This window comes from Mus musculus, chromosome 14 (assembly GCF_000001635.26).
Source record: "Mus musculus strain C57BL/6J chromosome 14, GRCm38.p6 C57BL/6J".
NCBI classification, from domain to species: domain Eukaryota; kingdom Metazoa; phylum Chordata; class Mammalia; order Rodentia; family Muridae; genus Mus; species Mus musculus.
In genome coordinates, this window is record NC_000080.6 from 44,329,857 (window position 1) to 44,356,894 (window position 27,038).

The following is a 27,038-nucleotide window of genomic DNA, read 5'->3' on the forward strand; positions in this document are numbered from 1 at the left end:
TAGGTATGATCTATTCCACTAATATAGCACACAAAGAAGGACAAAAGTCCATATTAGGGGATGGAGAAATAGCTCTTCATTTGAGAATATTTTTCTCAAAGATCCACATGGAATCTAACAGTCCTCTGTCATTTTAGTTCCAGGTGAAACCCAATAACTTCTTCTGGCCTTTGGGGAATGGCATGCATGTGTTGCACAGACCTACAGAAGGCAAATCATGCATAAATATAAAATAAATCCAAATAACAAACAGAATCGCCACTTGGTGGGGAGGAAACGAGGGCGAAAACTCATAGAGCATATGGGCCTGGATTTTGTCTCTGCTTTTAAAAACATCTGGATACTGAATACAGAACTACACACTCTGCTTGTGTCAAAACCCCAAAAAGGAACCAAATGTATTGTCAAGCACAAAATTCACTCCCATAATAAAGAAAAACAACAAAATAACCAAAAAAATAATACATCTTTATCTCAAAAGGTCCTAAAATTGAATATCTGTAGTAGTATTTACCACTGATAGAACATTTGAAGGAAAGCAGAAGCATACATGTCTGTGTTTTCTACCAGCTTTTATATTCCCTTAGAATTTGTTTTTATTTCCTGAAAGACATTTCAGAAATACTGATATATTTCCCATTAATTTGTTCAACACTGTCATTCACAGTATTTTAGCAGCACCTAAATATTTGACATGCAAGGATACAACATGGATAACTTTTCCATCATGAAGTCATTATCCACATAGTTGGACACACTATCCACACTGAATGTACAATCAATTGCTTTTGAAGCTCAGGCTGGCTGGGAAGTCATTATGGAACCCAAGCCCCATACAGAGATCCATCTTTGTCTGATAGGTTTGGGATTTCAATAGGGTGATACAACAGCTGAATAAAGAAGTTTCTTAGAGTGAAGAGTTGGAGATCACTGTTTTATTCTTAGAATACATCCAATTTACTCAATAGTAACTAAAAGTGGGCAGTCAATATGTATACTGTATAGCCTTATCAAAACATTAAATCAATTACAAAACAAAACAACAACAAAGAAAGAAACAAAAAAATTCTAATGAAACTAAAGAAAACCAAATAACAAAAGTAATCCAAGTTCAAACCAAAATCTAAAAGCAAGAATTGTGCTAAAGAGTCTTCTTTGGCTGTCATTTAGCAGCACAGACTTACAGCCCATTACTGTCCTTAACAACACAGTAGAAAATAAGTTACTTCTGGTAACAATCTTTACAAGAGAAATTTAAGTAGGTCTCCTTTTTTGGAGTATGGGTTTGAAAAATATGGACACCCAAGACTAAGCAGAAAACATGTTAAAGACTTTGGCTCAAAGCCTTTGCAATTTTGTAGAATGATTTTGTAATTTTCCTTGATGACCTATCAGGACAAGAAAAATTTACTCTCAGAATCTTCCTGCTTCCCCAGTAGCTCTTGATGTGCCTCAGCACATGTCTGAATTCCTCTACATGTTCACTCTTGCTGAGCCAGAGCACAGATGAAATTAAGGGCTATTCATTGCAAGAAAAAAAAAGTAAAGGAAGAAATTGCAACAGATGATAGCCATGAGTACTGGGGATGAGATGAAATATTTGCTTCGCACATGTAGGGATCCCACTATAGAAGCTCTCTTCAAAGGAGAACTTGTCCTGGTCTCTTCCATGTTCCAGTTTCTGCTGGAGTATTTCACACCTAGGGAAGGAAAGAAGAAAGGCCTGATTAGGATTTGTCAATTCAGCTCTCCGTCCCACATGAGATTTATTCAGCTGGATAATCTATTATGACCTATCATCGCCTGAGGTCATTCCCTGCATCCCCAAGTGTCATAGAGCACCTGGGCTTGGAATTTTTTTCTCAGCTTTTAAAAAGTGCTAGAAACTTAACTGTGAACTACACACTGTACTAGAGTTTAAAAGAAAAACACTATATTACTCCAATAGTCCAGGTATAATATATTGAATAATAAAATTGTAGCGATGTCTGAATCTGAGTTCAAGAGAGATGTGAACAACCTAGAAAAACATGTGGATGACTTATGGGGAACCTGCCTAGAATTGAAGTGAAGGCTATGATTATTTCTCTAGTGCATGAACCTGACAGGGTTCCACTCTTCAACCCCTATATCTTGAAATAAACAGAGAAAACATATCACATGAAATTCACAGGCACTGCATGGGTCCTAAAATCAGAAAAAAAATGTGATAACTGAAAATATTCCCAAGGCTAGTAACTGAATTTTAAAAGCGATGGTCATGAAGGAACATAACAACACACCTGTAAATCTAAGACTGTTGTATAGCACTATGTCAATTATGCAAATTACTTGTATTCACACAACACAAGCACAGTATACCTCAGTAACATGTTTAGTTTAGTATCCTAGTTAATGCTATTATAAATATTTCCCAGGATATTTTGGAGTCATAAAAAACAAATTTGAATGTGATAGGTAGGTAATGGGATGAGCATATACACAGCTCACTCAGTGATAAGCTTTCCTCTCATAAACCAGACTGAGAATCAGGGTTCTTGGCATATTATCCAATCCGTCTTAGCAAGTTCCAAAAGCTGTGTAGAGTATACTTTTCTGCCAGCAAAGGATCACATGGTGGTGGTTGACTAGCCTCACCTTCACTGTTTCAGTTTTGTTCCAAAGTAAACAGTTCTTCCATTAGAGGCTCCTTTTGCCTGACTCACTTGGTGTCCAAAGGTATAATCCCAGAAAAATAGGAAGTCACTATAAATAAGATCCAATGGAACAATTTTGTCCCAATAATGTGACTTTGTTAGGAATATTTTGAGTAAGATGAAGCTAACTAGTTGAAGGTCAAATACTTGCATGGACTATCTAACACTGAGCAATATTTCATGAAAGGGCTGTATCACACAGTATATTTTCACTCTTTAACAGATGGACGTCAGGATATCATCATCTTCTGGACTACTCTGAGGACCACTACAGCCCTCATGTTCCCTAGAGATTCTGTAGATATCTACTCATTGTTCTGGAATCTCTGGGTCAAAGGGAACTTCTTTTCTACTTTCTGAACCTTGCTTCTCAAACACCTACCTGATTTTATACTAACAGACCTGTCTGAAAGTCCTCATTTCTCCCAACCCCCATTTAGGCCGATTCTAACTCTGAGAAAATGATTTTGAATAACAGCAATTGCAGAATGCTACACAGATAACATAGTATGAGTTCTTTAGTTTATCATGACCCTCAAGGGCTCCTGAAACAGCCCTCTTTTGCACCACAGCTACCGAAATTCTGCTGGATGCAGGTACAGCTACATGCAACTCAATCTCTCCATAATTAGAATCCAAGACAAACTATAAGGCAAAATTTTCCCGAGTAGAGGTAGGTGGAAAAGCAATGGTAGCAGGCAATGAGGAAAAGAATCTGGGATGCTGAGAAGACACAGTAAGCCACCTGATATTTCAGTGGGCCTTCATAATTCTTCCAGAGGAGAAAAGGGACATAACACATGGATTTTATACACCAACCTCCTCCTCAACACTATGTACCATATTCCATTGATTTTCTCCAAAGGATTTCAACGAGGATCAGTAGTATTGCCCCTAGCAAGTTGAAAGTCTGACTTTATAGGAGTTTTGCATCCTTTTTTTTTCCCTTGGGAGCTAGGTAGAGTTGCATACTAATTGTTCTGCTGTATTTGATGCTTCATGGGTGCAATCTGAAATTTCAGGGGCTTTACTCATCATGTTTGGCCTCTAGAGACAGACATGGTTGCATGTCTACAAAAATACACACACAAACACATATACACACACAAACACTGTTGTATATTCAAGCATCCATACCACAAACACTTGCAAAGGCATTTTGCATTACCCAAGCACACAATTTAGAATAAACAGACTGAGTCACAGCTGGTACACACACACATACAGACACACACAGATACAACAACACACACACCACATACAACACAAAGACTGACACAAAAACACATACATCAATGAAATACTTGCTCTTATCTAGCATATTTACTGTTGCATGAGCATGTAGTGGAACCTATGATGTGTACAAGGCTCTTAGACTCAAGCCAGCTTTGCAGCCCTGACCTGTACTTATATCCTCTTCAGGAACTTTTTCTATGCAAATACTTACTGGTCCTATAAGGACATTACAAGCTCTACACAGATATCCTTGACAACACAGCACTAAATTGCCAAGAAAGAGATTTCTACCTATAGCCTCCAGTAAGCCACTTTTTGACTTAGCACGGTCCCCTCACTAAACCTACACTGAGTCCTTTTTAGCATCAGAGAAAGACTGTGACTTTTGATCATTACTCAGGAACTGTTCAACACATTATTATTATGTGATATTAAATTATCCTCAATATCAGTCAGGGAAAATCTAGATAAATGACCTGCTGTGACATTTCTGAAATGCAGCACTCTGCACAACTCTGATTGAGAATCTATCCTGAAACAAAGCCATGCCCAAAATATATTTAGCAAAACAATGTCAGCAGAGTGATGTAGTGTAGGCTTCTAAGTGTACCCATGGTTAAGCCAATAAGACAAGGCAGAATCTCCCAGGCAATAACTCTAAGCAGGTAAAATTAAAAAATCTAATATTTATTTTTAAAATAGTAGTATTGTTTAACAATTTGTTGATATAAATAAGAGACAGATCTCCACCTGGTAGTGGACAAGAGATGAAAAGTCTACTGGACATTGAACAACAGGAATTATCAGGTTTATTGAGAGACCTAGGCCCAAAGAAATAAGTTAGAGAATAACTACACAAAATCAGATGTCATTAACATGCCTTACAACATACCCACAAAGGTACTTATTGGCCTAAGCATCCATAAACACACATACACAAACACTTACATACACACACAAAATCATAAGGGAGCAAAAAACAATGAAGAATCGGTCATGCTAGAGGACCAAATAATTTTGAATATGCAAAGCAGATCTTTCAAAGGAGAAATTCAACTCTAGTATTCTTACTAGAGAAATAGAAAGCCCTAGAGAACATTCTTCTTGGTCACAATGAGGGGTATATATGGAGAAGTTTTTTCATGATGCCTCAAAACTCTCACACCAAACCTCAGATTGTGAGAAGCCTTTCCTACATCCCTGCTCATTCAGCCACCTCCAGACCACAAGGCCCAGGAACTCCAACTCCAACAGCACTCAAAGAAAATAGGAGTGGCAAAGAAAGTAGGACTTCCTACTCAGTCAGGGTGATTCAAGATCTACAGGGGAAACAGTGGGGGTGGGGGACAAAACTTCCAAAAGGCAACAATGAAATCCACTTATTTGTCAATTCCACTAAGCTATCATCACTGCAAATTACTTCCTTCCTGGAATCTCACATGATCCCCATAAAGCAAATGAGCTACAGGCCTTTACTTCTTTCTTCAAGCTCTCTACTATTCTAAAGAAGGGCTCCAGCCCAGCACGTTTCAAACTTTATGTCATGTAGAGTTGTGATGTGTAATCAACTTATCTCCCCTAGTGAACTGCAGATTCTAGCAGGGCAGAAAAATTGGCTTGCTAAACATGCAGTTTCTTGTAAAAGGCTACCTCCAGAGAAAGCCTTGTAGATGATCACCTAAATAAACACTTGGAGAAGACAGAGGTGAGTGCCTGGATGAGTTGGTGGACTGTTACATTGGATTGTCTATGTTTATGGTTAGCCATGAGGGCAATCTGCCTCTGATACACATCATCCTACCTGCTGCTGCTTTGCACTTGGGATGTATGTTCTTGCTGGTCTCATCACAGAACCTCTTTTCTTCACCAAAGGATGCCTCTTGGTCAGCCTGCTCTACCAGCAGCTTTCTGTTCTCATTCAGCAACATCCTTACTTTTTCCTTCAATTGATTGCATTCTTTCAGGACGTGGGTGTGCCTGATGCTGAACCACAAAGAAATAAAACATAAATGTTGATCCCCAGCTAGCTTTGATTTGCCTGCCACTCTTCCAAATATTATGATGCCTGCAAGGGCTCTGATCCCCAGACAGCCCGAGACTAGAGACCACTGTATACACATCAGTACCAAATAGAGGCAGGTCAAATCCAGAGACCAGCCACATGCAACAAGATTCAAAATATTTCTGAAAACCCTGACACCAAGAGTGTTCCACATACATCACAGAAGAGCAAAACTTCCTCATGGTTGTTATATGTGTGTAGTACCAGAAAACCATCAGTATGGAGAGGGCAATGCCCTCTTAGGGAGGAGAGAAGACCCAAAAGGTATAAACTCTTTCCATTTTATTGTCATGGATCCCAGATCTTGTAATCTGCTGTCAGAACCCTAGAGGTCAGGGTTGCTTGAGATTCCCAGCATGGTGGAAATGGTTTCGATGCAGAAGATCCTGAATTTGGAAGAATAAAGACTGGAGGGTCTTGGACAATATTCACACTTAGGAAACCTGAGTCTAAGAGGTACAAATCCAAGACCCATGCCTCAAGGGAGGGCTCCTATTAAGAAACAGAGAGTATAGAACTAGAGCTCTTACTTTTGTACAAAGTCCTAGAAGGCCACAAGCATTCCCTGCCTAGTGCTGGGTCTCAGCTGTGTCTGGGACTCACCTGTAGGAATCATTATCTTCTATGAATTCCTTGGACTTGTCAAAGGAATCACTTATTGACTGCTTCATTTTTTCCATATCCAACATTGTCTTCTCATGTTGTGATTTAATGATGGTGAATTCAGTGTTCATCCTGTGGTAGAGAATGGCTCAAAGAACAAATATCCTCTGAACAAAGCAATCAAGTATCATGTGCAAAAAGGCTGTATCTGGAGTTCCCAAGAAAATTGTATGCCACATCCTTGCTCCTTCCAACTCGTCCTATTGGTACTGATTAAACTTATTATCTTGGGCAGAGGACAGAGAGCCAGGGGACCAAATGGAGATAGCTGACCCTCAAGAACTCTTAGGTGAGCCTGAAGGAATACACTAGTTCTGTGAAATGTTTCTACTAGACTGTCCCACAGGCTTTGGTCCTTAGTTTTAAGGCTTTTTTTCCCTCTTAGTTTTAAGGCAGGGATAATCCTTTGTTATTATTGCTACATGAATTCTCAGAGGGCATAACTAGTATATAACAGAAAAGGCTTTATAACACTTCCTACTCCAGGAGAATCCTATGTGACACCAAGGAAAACACAGGGAATAAAGAACCCTGATGATCAATTTGGGCCTCTAAGGGCTCAACACTATCATGCCCTACAAACTGTGCAGCACACACATCCTAAGACCCCATCAAAGGTCCCACAACCCCAGATCCTGAACAAAACACACACAACTAACTTCACACACAGAAAAAAAATTAAAATGCCAAATAAATCCAGGTAGGCTCCATAGTCTCAGAGTACAAAGAATAAAACAAGAGTAAAGCAGTAATGGCCTGCAGACATTGGATTCTTACACAGTAAGGCAGCTATTGTGACCAGGTCCTTCCAGCTGTTGACAAAACCAATCAGACTCTAAGCACCTCAAGGCCAAGTACAAAGTAAGATGACCATAGAACACACAGCACTTATCTCATCCAACAATTTAACAACTGTCAAGTCTTCTTATAATGAATGTGAGAGATGACACACTCCATTCATGGGAGAAAATGTGGGTAAACAGAGAGGGCACAATACAGTCAACAAGAAACTGGGCATAATTTCACCTGTAGTTCAAATCAGTATTCATGTCAATGTCCAAGATTCGAAAAAGTTCTTCCCGCTCAGCATTTATCTTCCTGATATAAAATTTCATATAGTCTAGTTTATTCATATTCTTCATATGATTAGTGATGTTGCAATTTTGGGATGATGTTCTCCCAGCAGACACTGAAGATAGATAAACACAAATGCATTTGCATAGTTGATGGCCCAGGGCAGGGGAGACCATTCTGAGTCCCAAAGAAAAGGTTGAGGAAGAGAAAAGCTAGAGACAGGATTAATCACTGAAAAAGCAGAAAGGCTATATTTGAGCTGGTCTGCTAATCTATATTCCTCTTCCCAACCACCACTGTTGGTCACAACTACCACTACACTCCTTATAGCATTCCCACTTACCCTGAAATCCAAAAGCTGCCTCAGACATAAAGATTCGGGGAACATTTTCAGCTCATGTCATATGTTATGCCATGAAAACCTGAAGTTCATAGTGCTTAGCACCATCAATACCTAATCATGTGTGTTCAAACTCAAAGTGTCTGAGACCTCAACACATGACCAGGTTAGAATCCTTCTCTGTTCTCTGCATCAGAGACGCACGTATCCTACAATAATCTAGAAGATGAAGTGCTTCTACTCCCTTCCAATAAGGGACACATTCTTATTCTCATAGTGCCTTCTCAGGGCAGTCTTTGACACTCTAAATGAAATTAAATAGCTCCCAGAAAAGTATCTGCAGGCTTGTCAATTCCTGGGTCTGTCAAGTCAATTACCAGAAATTCTAGACTCTTGGTCTGTCATTAAGAAAGTCTAAGGCTCCAGCTTGTAAGATCTTCTCAGCAAAGGCCCAGCTCAAGCCTACCTGTTCCAGAATTTCCCCAACTCTGCCAAGGACTCACTGTGTCTTCCCCAGAATGATTTCATTCTTCGTTTTTTACAAGAAAGGATGCCAGATTCCTTCTGCCTTGGTCTGGTCTCTCCTTGATCGCCATTCTCCCTGTGAAATAGCCTGAGCAGCCGGGAAAACATGCCTGATAGAGAATAAAAAAGGCAATGAAGGAATATCCCACAAGCAACTTTTGTAACCACAACACAGGTGAAGTCACAGAAGATTCTAGTTCTCTCATAGATATAACAGATGGTCCAAGGAAGGCATTACTGATGATGTCACTGGGAAAGGCTAAGGCCTATTTGATAACTAGTTCTCCCCAAATTGACCAATTTCTGTTGTGCATTTCCTGGAGCCTCTCCTGTGACTTGGGAAGTACCCTTAGCAACCTCTCCTTCCAAATTTAAGAGATTTCTCATCTGCTTCATTAGAAGGCAAGTGCTTTTGATGAAAAACATTGATTAGGACACTGAAATGCATAAAAGGTTTTTGTTAGCAACCAAATCTCTAGGGACAGTGAATATAAGAGCTATTTCTCAATAAGAAATATACCACCTGAGTAAATTCATTTGACATACAGTCTACTTCCCCAGGTTTTCCCTGTTTCACAAAGGTCAATATCTTTCTCCTATACCTTTAATTGTATAAAACCTGGATAATATTTTCTTACTGTGCTTATCTTGATAGTGGGCATTGTTCCCACATACATATCCATGTGTTTCACAAAATCTACTGTTTACAATCCCATATTTTGCAAGGAAAACTCCCCTTTCTTTGGAACATAGGGGCTCAACGACAGGACAAATATAAGATGGTAATCATTCTGTCCCATCTTCAAAATATTAACTTGCACACCCTCCCTTTCTCAAATACAACCAGACTATTGAAGTTGGCATCAGTGAGCAAAGGTCAACCTGGACTGTACAAATTACTGCATTGTAGCCTCCTAGCCATCACTTCTCTAATATCTGTCTTCCTGAATTCCCAAGTGCAGGCATGAGGATGCTGGGGGTTGTACCATAATACTTTACTCATAGCAAACATGAGTTACTCCCTACTCAGGAGGTAGGGCAGGGAATGGAATGGCCTGAGATCAGGTTAAATCTCAATTTTAATGGGTCCATAAGTTCAGGCTCTGTCATCTGAGGCTTCTGTGTTCTTAGCTGGGTGTGCTGAATCTGTGCTATAATGCAACCTGTCCTCACAGATGTAAGATGAAAAACCATATATGTCTTTTACGGTAAGACATCTGCCTTTGACTACCATCTGGAGCCACACAATACCAATATGCAGAGCTCAAAATTGGGGGGGGGGGCGATTATTGATGCCTTAGAATTTGAGAGCATTTTCTTCCAAAATGGTGCCCATATTGTGCCAATGTGATTTTTCCTTTGGTTTTTCACTAACGGTGGCTTGGTTGTTTCCTGGCCTAAAGATTCTGGATGCACCAACAAAGGGCCTACTTCATACATGCTCTTTTTTATCAAGAAAAGGATTGTTTCAGAATCATGCCAGGCAGAAGGAAGGTCAACTAGGCTGCTCTTAGGTCCATCTCACCTGGTACAGGACTGAAGACCTGAGGTATCTGGGGAAAGGAAGCAGTACACAGAATCACACAGCTCCCTCTACTGCAACTGCTAGAACTGTAATTGGGTATTTTGTTGGTTTTTTTATTATAAATACATATAAATCTAGCCAGAGTTGGTGCATGCCTTTAATTCCAGCACTCATAAGGTATTTTTAAAAATGTTGTTGCTAGTATTCCTAATGTTTCCTTTGGTTTTGTTGTTAACTGCCCCAGTTATTTGCACTGTACCTAGAACGTTAAGCCCATGCTCTGTACAGTCCTATCATTCATGTTAGTCAGGAGTGGTTACTCCTCAGATAATCTCATTACTCACTTTCAAATAAGGAAAACAGTCACAGAGACATTAGTTACCTTGTACGGTCTCATGTAACAAAATCATCATGAGAAGTGAATTGCATAATTTTGCACTGGTAATCATAAGTGAAATTCAGAAGTTCTTTCTTTGGTGGGTCTTTGTGTGGCTTTGGTATCAGTGTAACTGTGGCTACATAGAGCACATTGGTATTATTCCTTTTGTTTCTATTTTGTGGAATGGTTTGAAGGGAATAGGTATTAGGTCTTCTCTGAAGGTTTGAAAGAATTCTGCACTAAACCCATCAGGTCCCGAGCTTTTGTTGGTTGGGAGATTTTACCCATTGCTTCTAATTCTTTAGGGGTTATGAGACACTTCACATGGTTTATCTGATCCTGATTTAATTATGGTACCTGGAATCTGTCAAGAAAATTGTCTGTTGCATCCAGATTTTCCAGTTTTGAGTACAGTTTTGTAGTAGGATTTGAGGATCTTTCTTTCTTTCTTTCTTTCTTTCTTTCTTTCTTTCTTTCTTTCTTTCTTTCTTTCTTTTTTTATTGGCTTGATTTCTGTCATTATGTCTCCCTTTTCATTTCTGATTTTGTTAATTTGGATACTGTCTCTTTGCCATTAGGTTAGTCTGGCTAAGGGATTTTCTATCTTGTAGATTTTCTCAAAGAATCATCTCTTGGTTTTGTTGATTCATTGTATAGTTCTTTTTGTTTCTTTGGTTGATTTCAGCCTTGCGTTTGATTACTTCCTGCCATCTACTCTTCTTGGGTATATTTGCTTCTTTTTGTTCTAGAATTTTCAGATGTTCTGTCAAGCTGCTAGTGTATACTCTCTCCAGTTTCTTTTAGGAGGTACTCAGAGCTATGAGTTTTCCACTTAACATGGTTTTCATTGTGTCCCATAAGTTTGGGTGTGTTGTAACTTTGTTTTCACTGAATTTTAAAAAGTTTTTAATTTCTTTCTTTAATTCTTCCTTGGCCTAGTTATAATTGAGGAGAGCATTGTTCAGCTTCCATGTGTATGTGGGCTTTCTGTTGTTTTGGTTGTTATTAAAGACCAGCCTTAGTCTGTGGTGACCTAATAGGTTGCATGAGATTACTTCAATTTTTTGTATCTGTTGTGGCCTGTTTTGTGAATGATTATATGCTCAATTTTGTAAAAGGTGCCATGAAGTGTTGAGAAGACGGTATATTCTTTGCATTTAGGATGAAATGTTCTATAGATATCTGTTAAATCGATTTTGATCATAACTTCTGCTAGTTTTATTGTGTCTCTGTTTAGATTCTGTATCCATGATCTGACCATTGATGAGAGTGGGGTACTTGAAGTCTCCCTCCAGTATTGTGTGAGTTACAATATGTGCGTAGAACTGTAGTTAAATTTCTTTTATGACTTTGATTGCCTTTGCAATTGGAGCATAGATGTTCAGAATTGAGAGTTTACCTTGGTAGATTTTTCCTTTGATGAATATGAAGTGTCCTTCCTTATTTTTTTGAAAACTTTAGGCTGTCCAATTTTCTGAGGAAGCGCCAGACTGATTTCCAGAGTGGTTGTACAAGCTTGCAATCCCACTAACAATGGAAGAGTGTTCCCCTTTCTCCACATCCTCGCCAACATCTGCTGTCACCTGAGTTTTTGATCTTAGCCATTCTGACTGGAGTGAAGTAGAATCTCAGTGTTGTTTTGATTTGCATTTCCCTGATGATTAAGGATGTTGAACATTTTTTCAGGTGTTTCTCAACCATTCGGTATTCCTCAGGTGAGAATTCTTTGTTCAGCTCTGAGCCCAATTTTTTAATGGGGTTATTTGATTTTCTGGAGTCCACCTTCTTGAGTTCTTTATATATAATGGATATTAGTCCCCGATCCGATTTGGGATAGGTAAAGATCCTTTCCCAATCTGTTGATGGCCTTTTTGTCTTATTGACAGTGTCTTTTGCTTTGCAGAAGCTTTGCAATTTTATGAGGTCCCATTTATGGATTCTTGATCTTACAGCACAAGCCATTGTTGTTCTATTCAGGAATTTTTCCCCTGTACCCATATCTTCGAGGCTTTTCCCTACTTTCTCCTCTATAAGTTTCAGTGTCTCTGGTTTTATGTGGAGTTCCTTAATCCACTTAGATTTGACCTTAGTACAAGGAGATAGAAATGGATCAATTCACATTCTTCTACATGATAACCGCCAGTTGTGCCAGCACCATTTGTTGAAAAGGCTGTCTTTTTTCCACTGGAGGGTTTTAGCTCCCTGCGGTTCCTCAGAAAATTGGACATAGTACTACCTGAGGATCCCTCAATACCTCTCCTGGGCATATATCCAGAAGATGTCCCAATCGGTAAGAAGGACACATGCTCCACTATGTTCATAGCAGCCTTGATTATAATAGCCAGAAGCTGGAAAGAACCCAGATGCCCCTCAACAGAGGAATGGATACAGAAAATATGGTACATTTACACAATGGAATACTACTCAGCTATTAAAGAAATGAATTTATGAAATTCCTAGGCAAATGGAAGGACCTGGAGGGTATCGCCCTGAGTGAAGTAACCCAATCACAAAGGAACTCACACAATATGTACTCACTGATAAGTAGATATTAGCCCAGAAACTTAGGATACCCAAGATATAAGATACAACTTGCCAAACCCATGAAATTCAAGAAGAACAAAGACCAAAGTGTGGACACTTTACCCTTTCTTAGAAATGGGAACAAAACACCCATAGAAGGAGTTACAGAGACAAAATTTGGAGCTGTGACGAAAGGATGGACCATCTAGTGACTGCCATATGCAGGGATCCATCCCATAATCAGCTTCCAAATGCTGACACCATTGCATGCACTAGCAAGATTTCGCTGAAAGGACCCAGTTATAGCTCTCTCTTGTGAGACTATGCCGGGGCCTAGCAAACACAGAAGTGGATGATCACAGTCAGCTATTGGATGGGTCACACGGCCCCTAATGGAGGAGCTAGAGAAATTACCCAAGGAGCTATAGGGAACTGCACTTCTATAGGTGGAACAACAATATGAACTAACCAGTACCGGGAGCTCTTGTCTTTAGCTGCATATGTATCAAAAGATGGCCTAGTCGGCCATGACTGCAAAGAGAGGCCCATTGGACTTGCAAACTTTATATGCCCCAGTACAGGGGAACGCCAGGGCCAAAAAGGGGGAGTGGGTTGGTAGGGGATTGGGGGGTGGGTATGGGGGACCTTTGGGATAGCATTGAAAATGTAAATGAGGAAAATACCTAATTAAAAAAAATAAATAAAATAAAATAAAGAGAACATAAAAAAAAAACTTTAGGCTGAAAGTCGATTTTATCTGATATTAGAATGCCTACTTCACCTTATTTCTTGGGAAGTTTTGTTTGGAAAATTGTTTTAACAGATTTTAATTCTGATGTAGTATCTGTCTTTGTCAGTGAGGTGCATATCCTGTATGCAGCAAAATCCTGGGTCCTGTTTACTTTTCCACTTTTTTACTCTATGTTACTTTATTTGGGAACTGAATGATTGAAAAACACTCTGGAAATCAGTTTGGTGGTTCCTCAGAAGAGTGAACATAGTACTACCTGAGGACCCAGCAATACCACTCCTGGGCATGTACTGAGAAGCTGCTCCAACATATAATAATGACACATGCTCCACTATGTTCATAGCAGCCTTATTATAATAGCCAGTAGCTGGAAAGTACCCAAATGTCCCTCAACTGAAGAATGGATGCAAAAAATGTGATGTAATTACACAATGGAGTACTGTTCAGCTATTAAAAACAATGGATTAACAAACTTGTTAGGCAAATGGATAGAACTAGAAAATATCATCCTGAGTGAGGTAACTCAATCACAAAAGAACACACCTGGTATGCACTCACTTATAAGTGGATATTAGCTCCGAAGATTGGAACACCCAAGATACAATTAGCAGATCACATGAAACTCAAAAACCAAAAAAACCAAAGTGGGGATACATTGGTCCTTCTTAGAAGGGGGAACAAAATACCCATGGGTGGAGTCTATGAGACAAAGTGTGGAGCAGAGACTGAATGAAAGGTCATTGAGAGGCTGCCCCATCTGACTAACCATCCCCTATAGTGTCACTACACCCAGGTGCTATTGTGGATGCCAACAAGAGCTTGCTGACCAGAGCCTGGTATAGCTATCTCCTGAGAGACTCTGTCAGTGCTTGTCAAATACTGAGGAGGATGCTCTCAGCCAACCATTGGACTGATCACAGGGACTGCAGAAGTGGAGATAGAGAAAGGACCCAAGGTACTGGAGGGTTTTGCAGCCCCATAGGAGGAACAATATGAACCAACCAGTACCCCCAGTGATCCTAGGGACTAAAGCACTAGCCCAAGAGTACATGGAGGGAACCATTTCTCTAGCTGCATATTTAGCAGAGGATGGCTTTGTTGGTTATCAATGAGAGAAGATGACCTTAATCCTGTGAAGGCTCAATGTCCTAATGTAGGGTAATGCCAGTACCAGGGAGCTGGAGTAGATTGGTCAGTGAGCAGGGGAAGTGGGTAGGGGATATGGGGTTTTCATATGAGAAACCAGGAAATGGGAAAACATTTGAAATGTAAATAAAGAAAATAATTTATTAAAAATATTTTTAAAATAATCAATAAACTGAACTTCTAAATTATCCAGAGATTATGAGACTTGAGAAGATCTTGGCTAATCTTCCTAACCTGTGTGTCATTGTATAAATCAAGATAGGTTTCTTTGTGTGCTGGGAAGGTAGTTGAAGGAAACAATTTTAATTTTCATCTAGAGGTGGCTTATTCCCTAAGGATGAGGATGAATTCTGACCTGGTCTGTCAGGAATGGCACCGAACCATACATTGTTGTCCCATTTCCAGACTGCAGAGCCCCACTGGTTTCTGAGCCTTATTGGCTATTTGCTCTTCTCTATAAACCCTGCTCTCTCTTTTGGAGTAAATTGTCCCCCATTATATGTACTTAATTTTGTGTTTTGTCTTCCTACAGGATGTTGAGTAACTGCTAAGTAGTTTCAGGACCACTAATCTTAGTGCTTTTATATAAGATTGAGTGGGATTATCATTTCAAAATCTGCACATGATCTCCAGAAAACAAAGAAACAGAGTCAATTTGATAATCCAGAAATAAAATAACATGGGAAAAGCTTAAAAACCACTGAATGAATTCTTTGCAAACTTCTATGATAGTGAAAGACTGTGGAAATCCCTAGGAATTGGATTATGAAGTGAGACTTAGTACAAGGTCTATGGACACATAAATCAAATATTGAAAAAGCTTAGAAGAAAGATAGGACAAAATATATTGAGTCCAACTGATGCTGGGGAGTCAATTAACAATTCAGAGAACATTGGCTCTGAACAATGGCCTCCCTGCTCCTTTCCTACTTGAAAGGAAAGGAGCAGGGAGGAGAGGTACTTGGACAGGTCTTGAAGTTAGCCTTTGCTAAAAATGAGTAAAAAAATCAATTTTTCACAGTCGGTGCATTCATACAGGAAAGGAGGAGATGACTCAGCCACTAAAGGTCCTGAGAGGACACACTGAGCTGGCATTCATGAACTCTCCATTGTTCAGTAAGAACAACTGCACTTGATTAAGATGCTTACATGACCTTTACACCCAGCGCTTCCCTCTCTGCTACTATCTGTCATGGTGGAGGTTTTTCTCAGGGTTTTCTCTTCTGAGCTGTCAGGACACTGGCAGGCTTTTCCTCTCACCTGTTATGGTCTCAACAAAGTCTCCCCTCACAAGCCAGAAATTCTCTTCTTGAAATTTGAGCCTCATTGTGAGGTAGCAAGAGAGTGGAAACAATCTATGCCAGTACAGATGAGACCTTTGGAAGGGAATGTGGGTTAGATAATGTCATCAGAGTAAATTCTTGCCTTTTGCAAAACCCTTCTAAACAAATGGTTCCCTAGGTTAGTTTCCCAACCAGAGAGCAAGACAGCATGCTGCTTATGTAATTGCAATATGGTGTGTGGGAGACAGGCTGCTGATTTTAGATAGTCTTAAGTAGCCAGGGCTGGTCTTGTACACAACCCACTAATGTGGTCAAGGTTGACTTTGGATCCCAAAAGCCACCCTAAATATTTGAGTATCAATATTTAAGAACCACTTCTTCATTTCTAAAATTAGTGTTTCAAGTCTAAAATAGTTTACCTTTACCTTCTCTTAAGTTAGTATGTAAATAATGGTATCGTTGTGTAACAATGATTTAATTTTTCACACCAAGAAATATAATGTTGCTTTCTTTTTCTTGGACCTAAATGGTTAAATGGAACCAATGATGGAAATCTTCTGTCAAAGTTCCCTCTCTAAAGAAAATTCTTTTGATTCCTGACTAAGGAACAGAGTGTGGTGTGTGTTTCTGGATGAGGCCTCTCATCAAGTTAAGGAACTAAACTAGACTTCCCTTTTAGAAACCCATAAATGGGTGCCATCTTGTATCAAAAGTTTCTTCTGAGGGTGATGAGAACAATGTTTTTTTTTTTTTCACAGTGATATAGTCAAGACTGAAGCTTCTGTGTGCAAAGCAGAGATCTGCTGTACCTTTCCCAACTCAGTCCATGACTCAGTTTATGTTCAAATAATTTATGATCTTATTAGTAATGCAAGGTAGGTGAATACCTCCTGTGTTCTCCTCATGGGAATAGTCTAGACCAGAATGAGATTATGTCTCTCTTATGTCTCTCTCTGTGTCCCTTAATTATGTTTCTGTTTGAGTCTGTCTCTCTGTTTCTGTCTATCTCTGTCTCTCTGTCTCTGTCACTCTCCCTCTCATGGTGGTTTTGAGACAGTGTTTCTGTGTTTATTCCTAGCTGTTCTTTTTTTAATTAGGTATTTTCCTCGTTTACATTTACAATGCTATCCCAAAGGTCCCCCATACCCCTCCCAATCTTCTCCCCCTTTTTGGCCCTGGTGTTCCCCTGTACTGGGGATATATAAAGTTTGCCAGTCAAATGGGCCTCTCTTTGCAGTGATGGCCGACTAGGCCATCTTTTGATACATATGCAGCTAGAGACAAGACATGTCTCTGTCTCTCTCTCATGGTGTTTTTGAGACAGTGTTTCTGTGTTTATTCCTAGCTTTTCTGTACCTCACTCCATACACCAGGATGTCCTTGGGAGATTCAGGTAAAATCATGCACCACAAATGAGTACTGCCTGATTTTAAGAAATCATATATACCTTAAAGTATAGTGGAAGTTCATTGTAACAGTGACTGGAGCCTTTGTTCATTTAATCTAGATAGGGAGATTAGAATTTAAGCTCTTTGGGATCTCCAGAGTTAACAGAGATTATCCTGTCCCTCCTCCTTTTCTGAGTTTCTTCTTTCTTTTCTTTATCCCTCCCATGTTCCCTCTCTCCTGCCATACTTTCTTCCTTCTTTCGTACCTATCTTCCTTACATCCTTCCTTCCTTTCATCCATGTTTATTAATTTCCTTCTTCATTTGCTCTTGTTTCTTTTTATATCTATGTTTATTTCATTATTTCCTCCTCTAATTAAATTTGTGAAAATTTTTGAGACTGCTTCTAACACTAAGGCTCAAGTTGGCATAAATCTCATAATAAAATTATGCCTAAGATTTCCAATTGGTAGAATTATAGATAAGGGACAAAATGCCTCGTAAGATTTTTCTCTTTGGATCACTACTTGGCTTTCATTTTCATAGTATTCGTTTATGTATCCAGGCTTACAAATTATTGAAAAAAAATTACTTTTCTTTGTCTGCTCCCCACTTCTGTCTATTTTGTGTTTGAAGTTATTTATTACTTTCTGAATCTTCTTCAAAAGTTAAGGTCAGAAAGATGAAGAAGTCTAAAGCATTCACAGATGGGAGGAAAACAGGAGGAAGCAACATGATGTAAGACAGGGCTTAGATGCAGACACAGGACAAAAGAAAAGGTGAGTGGAACAATGAGTTGGGTGAGAAGAGGTTGACTAAAAGTGTCATGCCAGTCTGTACTTCCTGGTGTGGACCACTTTGCTATGACTTTAAGTAAGCAGTTGACCTCTGGATAAAGTGAGTGAAGCATGTACACACATATGTCTACTTTTATATTTTTCCTGCTTTTCTTTCAAATCCATAATAATTTTGAAAGAAGAAAAAAGAAAATCCTGATAAGGGTGAATAAAATGAAAAAGCATTACTATAGAAATCATTCAAAGTCCTTAGTGATCAGAGAAGTGCAAATCAAAATGACCCTGAGATTCCATATTACATCCATCTGACATGCTAAGATCTAAACCTAAACTGACAGTACATGTTGACAAGGATGTGGAGAAAAAGGAACATTCCTCCATTGCTGGTGGGATTGGAAACTTGTAAAAACCACTCAGGAAATCAATTTGGAGGTTCCTCAGAAAATTTCAAATATATCTGCCTGAAGATCCAGCTTTACCACTCTAGGGTATAAACCCAAAAGATGCCCCACCATACCAAGGGGCTACATATTCCACTATGTTCATAGAAGCCTTGTTTGTGATACCCAGATGCTGGAGAAAACCCAGATGTCCCACATACAGAATGGATATAGCAAATATGGTTCATTTACCCAATGGAATACTACTAAGCTAAGAAGCAAAAAGACATCCTGAGATTTGCATGTACATGGGTCGAACTACTCGGACCATGAGGTAACTCGGACCCAAAAGAACATGTATGCTGAGGGGCAGGGTGACCCTGTAGCAGGACCAGCAGACACAATTAACCTGGATCCCAGAGACCTCTCAGACCCTGAACCACCAACCAGGCAGCATACATCAGCGTTTATGAGGCCCCAAACAAATATACAGCAAAGGACTACCAGGTCTAAGTTCAGTCAGAGAAGATGCACCTAACCCTTAAAAGACTGGAGGCCCAAGGGAGGGTAGGGCTAGTGTGGTGACAGTTGTGGATGGCGTGGGAACATCCAGGTGGAAACGGGGTCTGGATGGAGGTATGGGGTGGGGAAGAGTCAGATAGTAGACCAGGAATGGGATAAAATCTGGAGTGTAAGAAGATGATGAAAAAAAAAATTCAATTTACTCTGCAGAAACCAACTTTTGGAGAGAAGACACCAAGCAATGAACTGTCAGAAAGTTGTTTGAACAGAGTGGAAGCCGAAGACATAATGAAGCATACTAAGTTTACAAGGGATGACATCAATACATTAGTCAGTTATGGTTCATGACAATGTTCTTTTAGGGGGTTTGGGGTTGTGCATACAAGTTGAGGTCAGAGGTCACTACTGGGAATCTGCCTCAAACACAGTAACATTGTAATTTTGAAGAATAGGTCTCTCACTGATCAGGGACCTCAGCAATTGGCTACACTCCCCAGTGTACTCAGGGATTTGCCTAGGTGTCCCCCCACTGCTGTTATTACAGGTGCATGACTCCATGAGAAGCTTTAGATAGGGGTGATAGGACTCTGAACTCAGGCCTCAAGCTTTTGTATAATATTATGTACTGCCATGTAATATTACATAGACTGTTATAGCATCCATTATGTGCACATTGCAAGACTGTCACAAATGCAAACAATGCATTTCATAGCATTCTCTCTGTTCATCATCTCCTGTCACACTACATCCTTCATACTGACCATTTCTCAGAATGTTCCCAGTAAACCTTTGATATCATCTTAATTTAAGTTTAGATTCAGCATGATGAGAGAAAATGTGTGGCATTTGTCCTGTTGATTTTGGTTCATTTCATCTCTTTGACTGTCTTCCATTCCCTCCATCTTCACCAGATGACATACATGCATTCTGAATAACATTTCCCATTTCCCAATGTTTAGGTCTAGTTGTAGTCTCCCCTTCCCCAGCCTGAAACCTGCTTGCTCAGGGGTGGAGCTTCCCGCTCATTCGTTCTGCCACGCCCACTGCTGGAACCTGCGGAGCCACACACGTGCACCTTTCTACTGGACCTGAGATTATTCGGCAGGAATCGGGTCCCCTCCCCCTTCCTTCATAACTAGTGTCCCAACAATAAAATTTGAGCTTTGATCAGAATGAATTTGTCTTGGCTCCGTTTCTTCTTTCGCCCCGTCTAGATTCCTCTCTTACAGCTCGAGTGGCCTTCTCAGTCGAACCGTTCATGTTGCGAGCTGCTGGCGGCCGCAACATTTTGGCGCCTGAACAGGGACTTGAAAAATGACAGAGAGATGCTAAGAGGAACGCTGCTTTGGAGCTCCACAGGAAAGGATCTTCGTATTGGACATCGGAGCAACGGACAGGTACACATGCTAGTGCTAGCTTAAAATTTCAGTTTTGTAAAGTGTTGCTGAGGATGCGGTAGGATACGAATTAAGCTTACATCAGTGCTAACCCAACGCTGGTTCTGCTTGGGTCAGCAGCGTGTTAATCGGAACTAGAAACGGAAACAGGCAGGTTAGCCGCAGCTTTTTAGGAAGCTGCTTAGGTGGAAGAAGAAAGGGTTTAAAGTCATGGATCAGGCGGTTGCCCATAGTTTTCAGGAGTTGTTTCAGGCCAGAGGAGTAAGGCTTGAAGTACAATTAGTAAAAAATTTTTTAGGTAAGATAGATAGCTGTTGCCCATGGTTCAAGGAAAAATAAACAGCCTCTTAGTTTTAGAGTAAAAAAGCTGATAAATGGTTCATGATTAATGTGTTTGACAATGGTAAAGTGTTTTTTATTCTATGATTGTAGCTACAAAAATTATTATTCTCTAGTTGGTCTAAATGTAACTGCTTCATTTGGTTCTTTTTTATTGGTAATGTGCTCTGAGTGTTTTCACAATCAGCTCATAAGTTGTTGGTTAAGATTAATAATTGTTACATTGCTACAGATGGTTAGTGTTAAATTTGATAACTCAAGTTTAGAGTCTTTCTAACACGTGGCATAAGGCAGCCCAAGAGGCTGGGTCTCTAAAGATATTTCTAGGATAATAATTAATGTGGTTCTTATCCTAAATAGTAAAATTTAAGATAAGATTTAAAGCAATGTCTCTTTATTAAAGCAGTAAAGCTTGCTTTAATAGGTATTCATAGGTATTAGTTGACATCCAAACTTCGTAATATGATAGTAATGCTTCTAATATTGATTTTAAAGATAATAAATTGTTTTAAACTTGGGTTTTGCTTTCCCAAGGTTGTAGGTATTATCCTAACCTTGCACAAAAAACTTAAAAATTATGGTTAAAACTGCTATTGTTCCATTGACTGCAGCTTGCAGTTTGATTTCAAATTTAAGATCTTTAATTCACCTGTATACTGTAATTAAGATAATTACAAGAGTAATCATCTTATGAGTGCGCTCATACAGCTCACTTCATACAAACTGTGATAAAGTTATCTAGTTATGTTTGTCTTTGTAAATAGATTAGACAAACAGTTTAACTATAGTTGAAGCCTGGCAGAAAACTGCAGTACGGGCAATTTTTTCACAACACTAAAGTTGTGAAGAATGTTTTAACTGTAAGTCATCTTAAAAAAGAATATCAAAATTTAGAGGCGTAGACAGTTATATTGTTTCTCTAAAATCGGTCCTTATTACAGGAGGGCCAGGATGCTCAGATTAAAAAGTATTTTACGTTTGAGTCAATGCAGGGCTCCGGGCAGCCCCAGAGCAGCTTGTGGCCTTTCTTGTGTTTTACAAACAGTGCCTAAAAAAGTTTTTTCCCTGTGTTCAAGAAAATTTCTTTTTAACAGTGTTACAGATCTATTCAGATGTTTAAAATAATGCTTAAATTCAAAGAGTTTTGCTTCTAGTAAACTGTAATCACTAGAAAATTTTGCCTCTAGGTATGGCTAATATAGCTTTACATTATGTAAGAAAAATTTTTATTGTTTCTGCTTCTATACAAGAAGCCAAGAGTTTTAATCTTTCAGTGTATATTGTTTCCTAAGTGAAAAGTATTAACTAATGCTTCTCAAAAGAAAGTTTACCTTAAATCCTTACTCTCACCCAAGAGATTCAAAGACAATATCCTTTTATTACTTAGGGTTTTAGTTTACTACAAAAGGTTTTACAAAAAATAAAGAAAGCTTTTATAATTGTTACTAATTGGTAATTAAAAATTGGTTGTGCCCAAAACAATTCTTTGGCCAAAAAAAACATTATTGTAAAGTCATTGTTCTCATCCTCCCAGCCGATCGTTGGCCCATGTGGGCCCAACTAGCTGCTGTGGGGCAGAGTCTTAAGACACAGTTTCCCCTGTTCCAGCACAAATAATCTAGTTGTGTGCTGTAGATGGTGTTTTAAAATGCTAAGACCCCCTGACTAATAAATGAAAGGGTCCAGATCCAGTTCTAATTTGGGGTAGGGACTCAGTTTGTGTTTTATCACGAGATGAAGATGGAGCGCGGTGGCTGCCAGAGAGATTAATTCGTCAGATAAACACAGATTCTGACTCTTCTGGTAAGTATCATTCTAAAGACTAAAATTCCTTTTGTGCTTAAAATTCAGCTGAGAGCAACAGCTCTCAAAGCTGTTCTCCAGCTACTCTCTGAGCCAGCTCCCGACAGGAGGCCAGAGACTAGCCTCAGCTTTACAATTTGCAGTTAAATAAAGTACCTAGACTTCCCCAAAAGAAGTTCTGCTTTCCTACTTTCTCACTGTCTTTCAAGATTTTGTCTTTCAAGCAGGTAAATCAACATTCTCGAAGCGGACCAGCGGATGTGCATCCCCGCCCCCCTAGAGCATGCAGGTGGCAGCTGTTATCCCCAGTCTCAGGACATTCCAGCATGTGGCCTTCGGTCTGAGTTAAAAATTAGGTTTACCCAGAGGAATAGAAAAGTAGATATTTCTATATTAATAAAGATTGGTTTTTATTTTGATAGACAGGCTTAGCCCCTTAGCTGACCTCTGGCTTTTCACCCTTGCTGTTACTGCAAGGTGTCTTTAGCTCATTAAGACTGTAAAAAAAAACAGGGATGAGGAGGAACGACTTCCAGCTCCTATTTTAGCCACAAATCGTGGTGTTACTAACGACATAATTCTTGCTTAGGCTTTACTAAATCTGAGGTTGATAATTCTCCTTTAGGAGCTGCACAGCACTCAGAACTGTGCATACTGGTTTGTGATTGTACAAATTCAGTATGGGCATCGCTTGGTGCAGAGGTACTGTAAGGAAAGGTCCAGCTTGACCATTTCTGAGTTTCCTGTGAGATAAACCCGGTTTAAAAGAGGTTGGTACCAAATTTTGGCTAAAAATGAAAAATATTTTTCGGCTCTGCCTCACCTCCCCAAAAGGTACCAGAGCCACAGGTGTGGGTCTTAACAGCATCCACGGGAGGAATTGGGTCCATGTCCACCCAAGCCAAGGTTAAAAGCCCACTCATCTACGGATGAGAAAATCATTTGATCACCTCAGTTAAGCGCTGCCTTATTTAACTTAATTAATAGGGGGGAGAGAGATTGGAGACGTACTATTGAAAGGGCAAGCCCTTCACTGCGTCCCACCCAAATAAAAAAGCCAATTGGCCTTGTACTACAGAGCTGGCCGGACCCCTTCTCCCTGTTTCCCACCAATCATCCAAAAATGCGGAGGAATATCAACTTAGTGTTATTCTTATTATAGTGTATTTCACATTTGTTCAGTCAAACCTAGCCAGAGTTCCAACGCCCTACTTAAAATTCAACTACAAAGTTACCTACCAAGTACTAATTAGCATCTTAAAGTCAGAGCCTGCAGCCCCAGGCTTTTCAGTTACTTGTTTACTAAGATAAGAAAGGACAGTCTTAGCCAGATACAGTTTACCATAATAAAAGTTAAAGAATCCCAGGGAAGCAAGTTTTTTCTTTTAGCCCTAGATTCTAGGCAGAACTATTGAGCATAGATAATTTTTTCCCCATCAGGCCAGCCTTTTCTTTTTTTAAATTTTGTTAATAAAAGGGAGGAGATGTAGTCTCCCCTCCCCCAGCCTGAAACCTGCTTGCTCAGGGGTGGAGCTTCCCGCTCATTCGTTCTGCCACGCCCACTGCTGGAACCTGCGGAGCCACACATGTGCACCTTTCTACTGGACCAGAGATTATTCGGCAGGAATCGGGTCCCCTCCCCCTTCCTTCATAACTAGTGTCCCAACAATAAAATTTGAGCTTTGATCAGAATGAATTTGTCTTGGCTCCGTTTCTTCTTTCGCCCCGTCTAGATTCCTCTCTTACAGCTCGAGTGGCCTTCTCAGTCGAACCGTTCATGTTGCGAGCTGCTGGCGGCCGCAACATCTAGTAATGTGTTTCCAGGCAGAGTCTATAATGTGTTTTTTTTTAATTAGGTATTTTCCACGTTTACATTTCCAATGCTATACCAAAAGTCCCCCATACTCACCCCACCAATCTCATACCCACCTACTCCCCCTTTTAGGCCCTGGCGTTCCCCTGTACTGGGGCATATAAAGTTTGCAAGTCCAAAGGGCCTCTCTTTCCAGTGATGGCTGACTAGGCCATCTTTTGATACATATGCAGGTAGAGACAAGAGCTCTGGGGTACTGGTTAGTTCATATTGTTGTTCCACTTATAGAGTTGCAGTTCCCTTTAGCTCCTTGGGTACTTTCTCTAGCTCCTCCATTGGGGGCCTTGTGACCCATCCAATAGCTGACTGTGAGCATCCACTTCTGTGTTTCCTAGGCCCCGCCATAGTCTCACAAGAGACAGCTATATCTGGGTCCTTTCAGCAACATCTTGCTAGTGTATGCAATGGTGTCAGCATTTGGAAGCTGATTATGGGATGGATCCCCTGACATGGCAATCACTAGATGGTCCATCCTTTTGTCACAGCTCCAAATTTTGTCTCTGTAACACCTTCCATGGGTGTTTTGTTCCCAATTCTAGGAAGGGGCAAAGTGTCCACACTTTGGTCTTCCTTCTTGTTGAGTTTCACCCTTTTAGCAAATTGTTTCTTATATCTGGTGTATCCTAAGTTTCTGGGCTAATATCCACTTATCAGTGAGTACATATTGAGTGAGTTCCTTTGTGATTGGGTTACCTCACTCAGTATGATGCCCTCCAGTTCCATCCATTTGCCTAGGAATTTCATAAATTCATTCTTTTTAATAGCTGAGAAGTACAGCATAGTATGGCAGTTCTATTTTAGGACTTTGAGCATCCTCTAAACCAAGGTTTTCTCCAGCGGCTTTGCTAGTTTCCACTCTTAGTGAACAGTGCTCCTTTCCTCACATCCTCCACACCATTTGTTGTTTGTTCCCTTAATTGTGCACATGCTATCTGGAATGAGATTGCATGTTGGTGTGGTTTTCTTTAAATTTTCATTCATTTTATGCCTGAAAATATTTAATGTGGTTCATTATTTATTCACCATTTCACTCCGTTTTGGAATCATCTGTTTATCTCATTTATTGTGAACCCCTGTATTACTAGAATTCTACCCAGAAACCCCTGGTACTTACCTACATCTTGGTGTGGCTTCTCTTAGGAATTTCTACCTATTATAATAAGATCTTTAATTAATAGTGATATGGCGTTAGTTCAGTGTCACATCTTGGAATCTGATTTCTGTTCAAACATATGAGGACCCATATAGCCAGGCACCATTTGGTAAGGGTATCTTTTCTATAATGTAAGTTTGACTTCCTTACTAGAACTCACATGCCTTTTCTCTGTCAGGACAACTCATTCTGGGTGAAAAGGTCATGGGTGCTTGGTTGAAGTCACATACTGTGAAGAGGAGTTCTGGCCTAGTCTTGCCTAAAGTTTTCTTGTAGTACCTGTCAACAGGAAACATTTTCCAAAGTTTTACTGAGTTCAGATTTGTAAAAATTCATCCACTAGGCATCAAGCTCCAGAAGTTTGAACCAGCCTTGCTGACTAATTTGAACTGACCTTACTTTTCTTCTTACCTCACCAAGAGCACTTCCCTAATGAAAGTAGAGTTTGCAGGGATCCACACATTCATTTTCTCTTTCCATCTTGTTTCTTTATACTTCCTCATTGCTTCTAAGTCTCAGGTATTATATTGCATAAGGTAGAGAGAATGTATACCCTGGTCTTGTTTCTTATTTTATACAGACTTTTTCTCTCTCCCATTACTATAATGTTGACTATGTCTGTTGAATAGAAGATTTATTCGGGTGAGGCATGTTTCTCCTATTCCTAGTTTCTTCAGGAATTTTATCATGAGGTGATGATGGACATGTCCAATGCATTTTCTGTAGGTACTGAGATAACAATTCAACTATTAATTTTTGAGACTATTTTTGTGCTGAGATACATTTATTTGATTTACATCTATTGTGTTATCCTTGCATAACTATATCACATTTTCATTGTGTGTATAGAATTTTATTTTTAAATTTATTCATTCTTTGAGATAGGGTCTCTCTATGAAGCCCTGCCAGTTTTGGGACTCATGGGAACATAATTGCCTCAAACTCACAGATATCTGCCTGTAAGTGCTGCCATTCATGTGCAGAGATTAAAGTATTCTTATGCTACTACACCAGGCGTTTCTTTGTTTGTTTTTTGAGATAGGGTTTCTCTGTATAGCTCTGGCTGTCCTGGAGGTCACTTTGTAGACCAGGATTACCTTGAACTGAATGCAGAAATCCACCTGCCTCTGCCTCCTGAGTGCTGAGATTACAGGCATACACCACCATGCCCAGCACAACACCAT

General features: G+C 39.7%; 1 protein-coding gene across 1 annotated transcript in view; it reads right to left on the bottom strand.

Annotated features, from left to right (window-relative positions):
- Positions 1–923: 923 nt before the first annotated feature.
- The window catches only part of Gm5930 (predicted gene 5930), a 53,762-nt gene continuing 27,647 nt past the window's right edge, over positions 924–27,038 (bottom strand). Inside the window, exons 2-6 of the mRNA NM_001374091.1 lie at positions 8,575–8,706; positions 7,684–7,846; positions 6,598–6,729; positions 5,734–5,915; positions 924–1,700 (exon numbers count right to left, since the gene is read on the bottom strand). Of these exons, the coding sequence (NP_001361020.1) occupies positions 1,513–1,700; positions 5,734–5,915; positions 6,598–6,729; positions 7,684–7,846; positions 8,575–8,706 (797 nt within the window). The 3' untranslated portion in view covers positions 924–1,512. The remainder of the gene's footprint in view (positions 1,701–5,733; positions 5,916–6,597; positions 6,730–7,683; positions 7,847–8,574; positions 8,707–27,038) is intronic.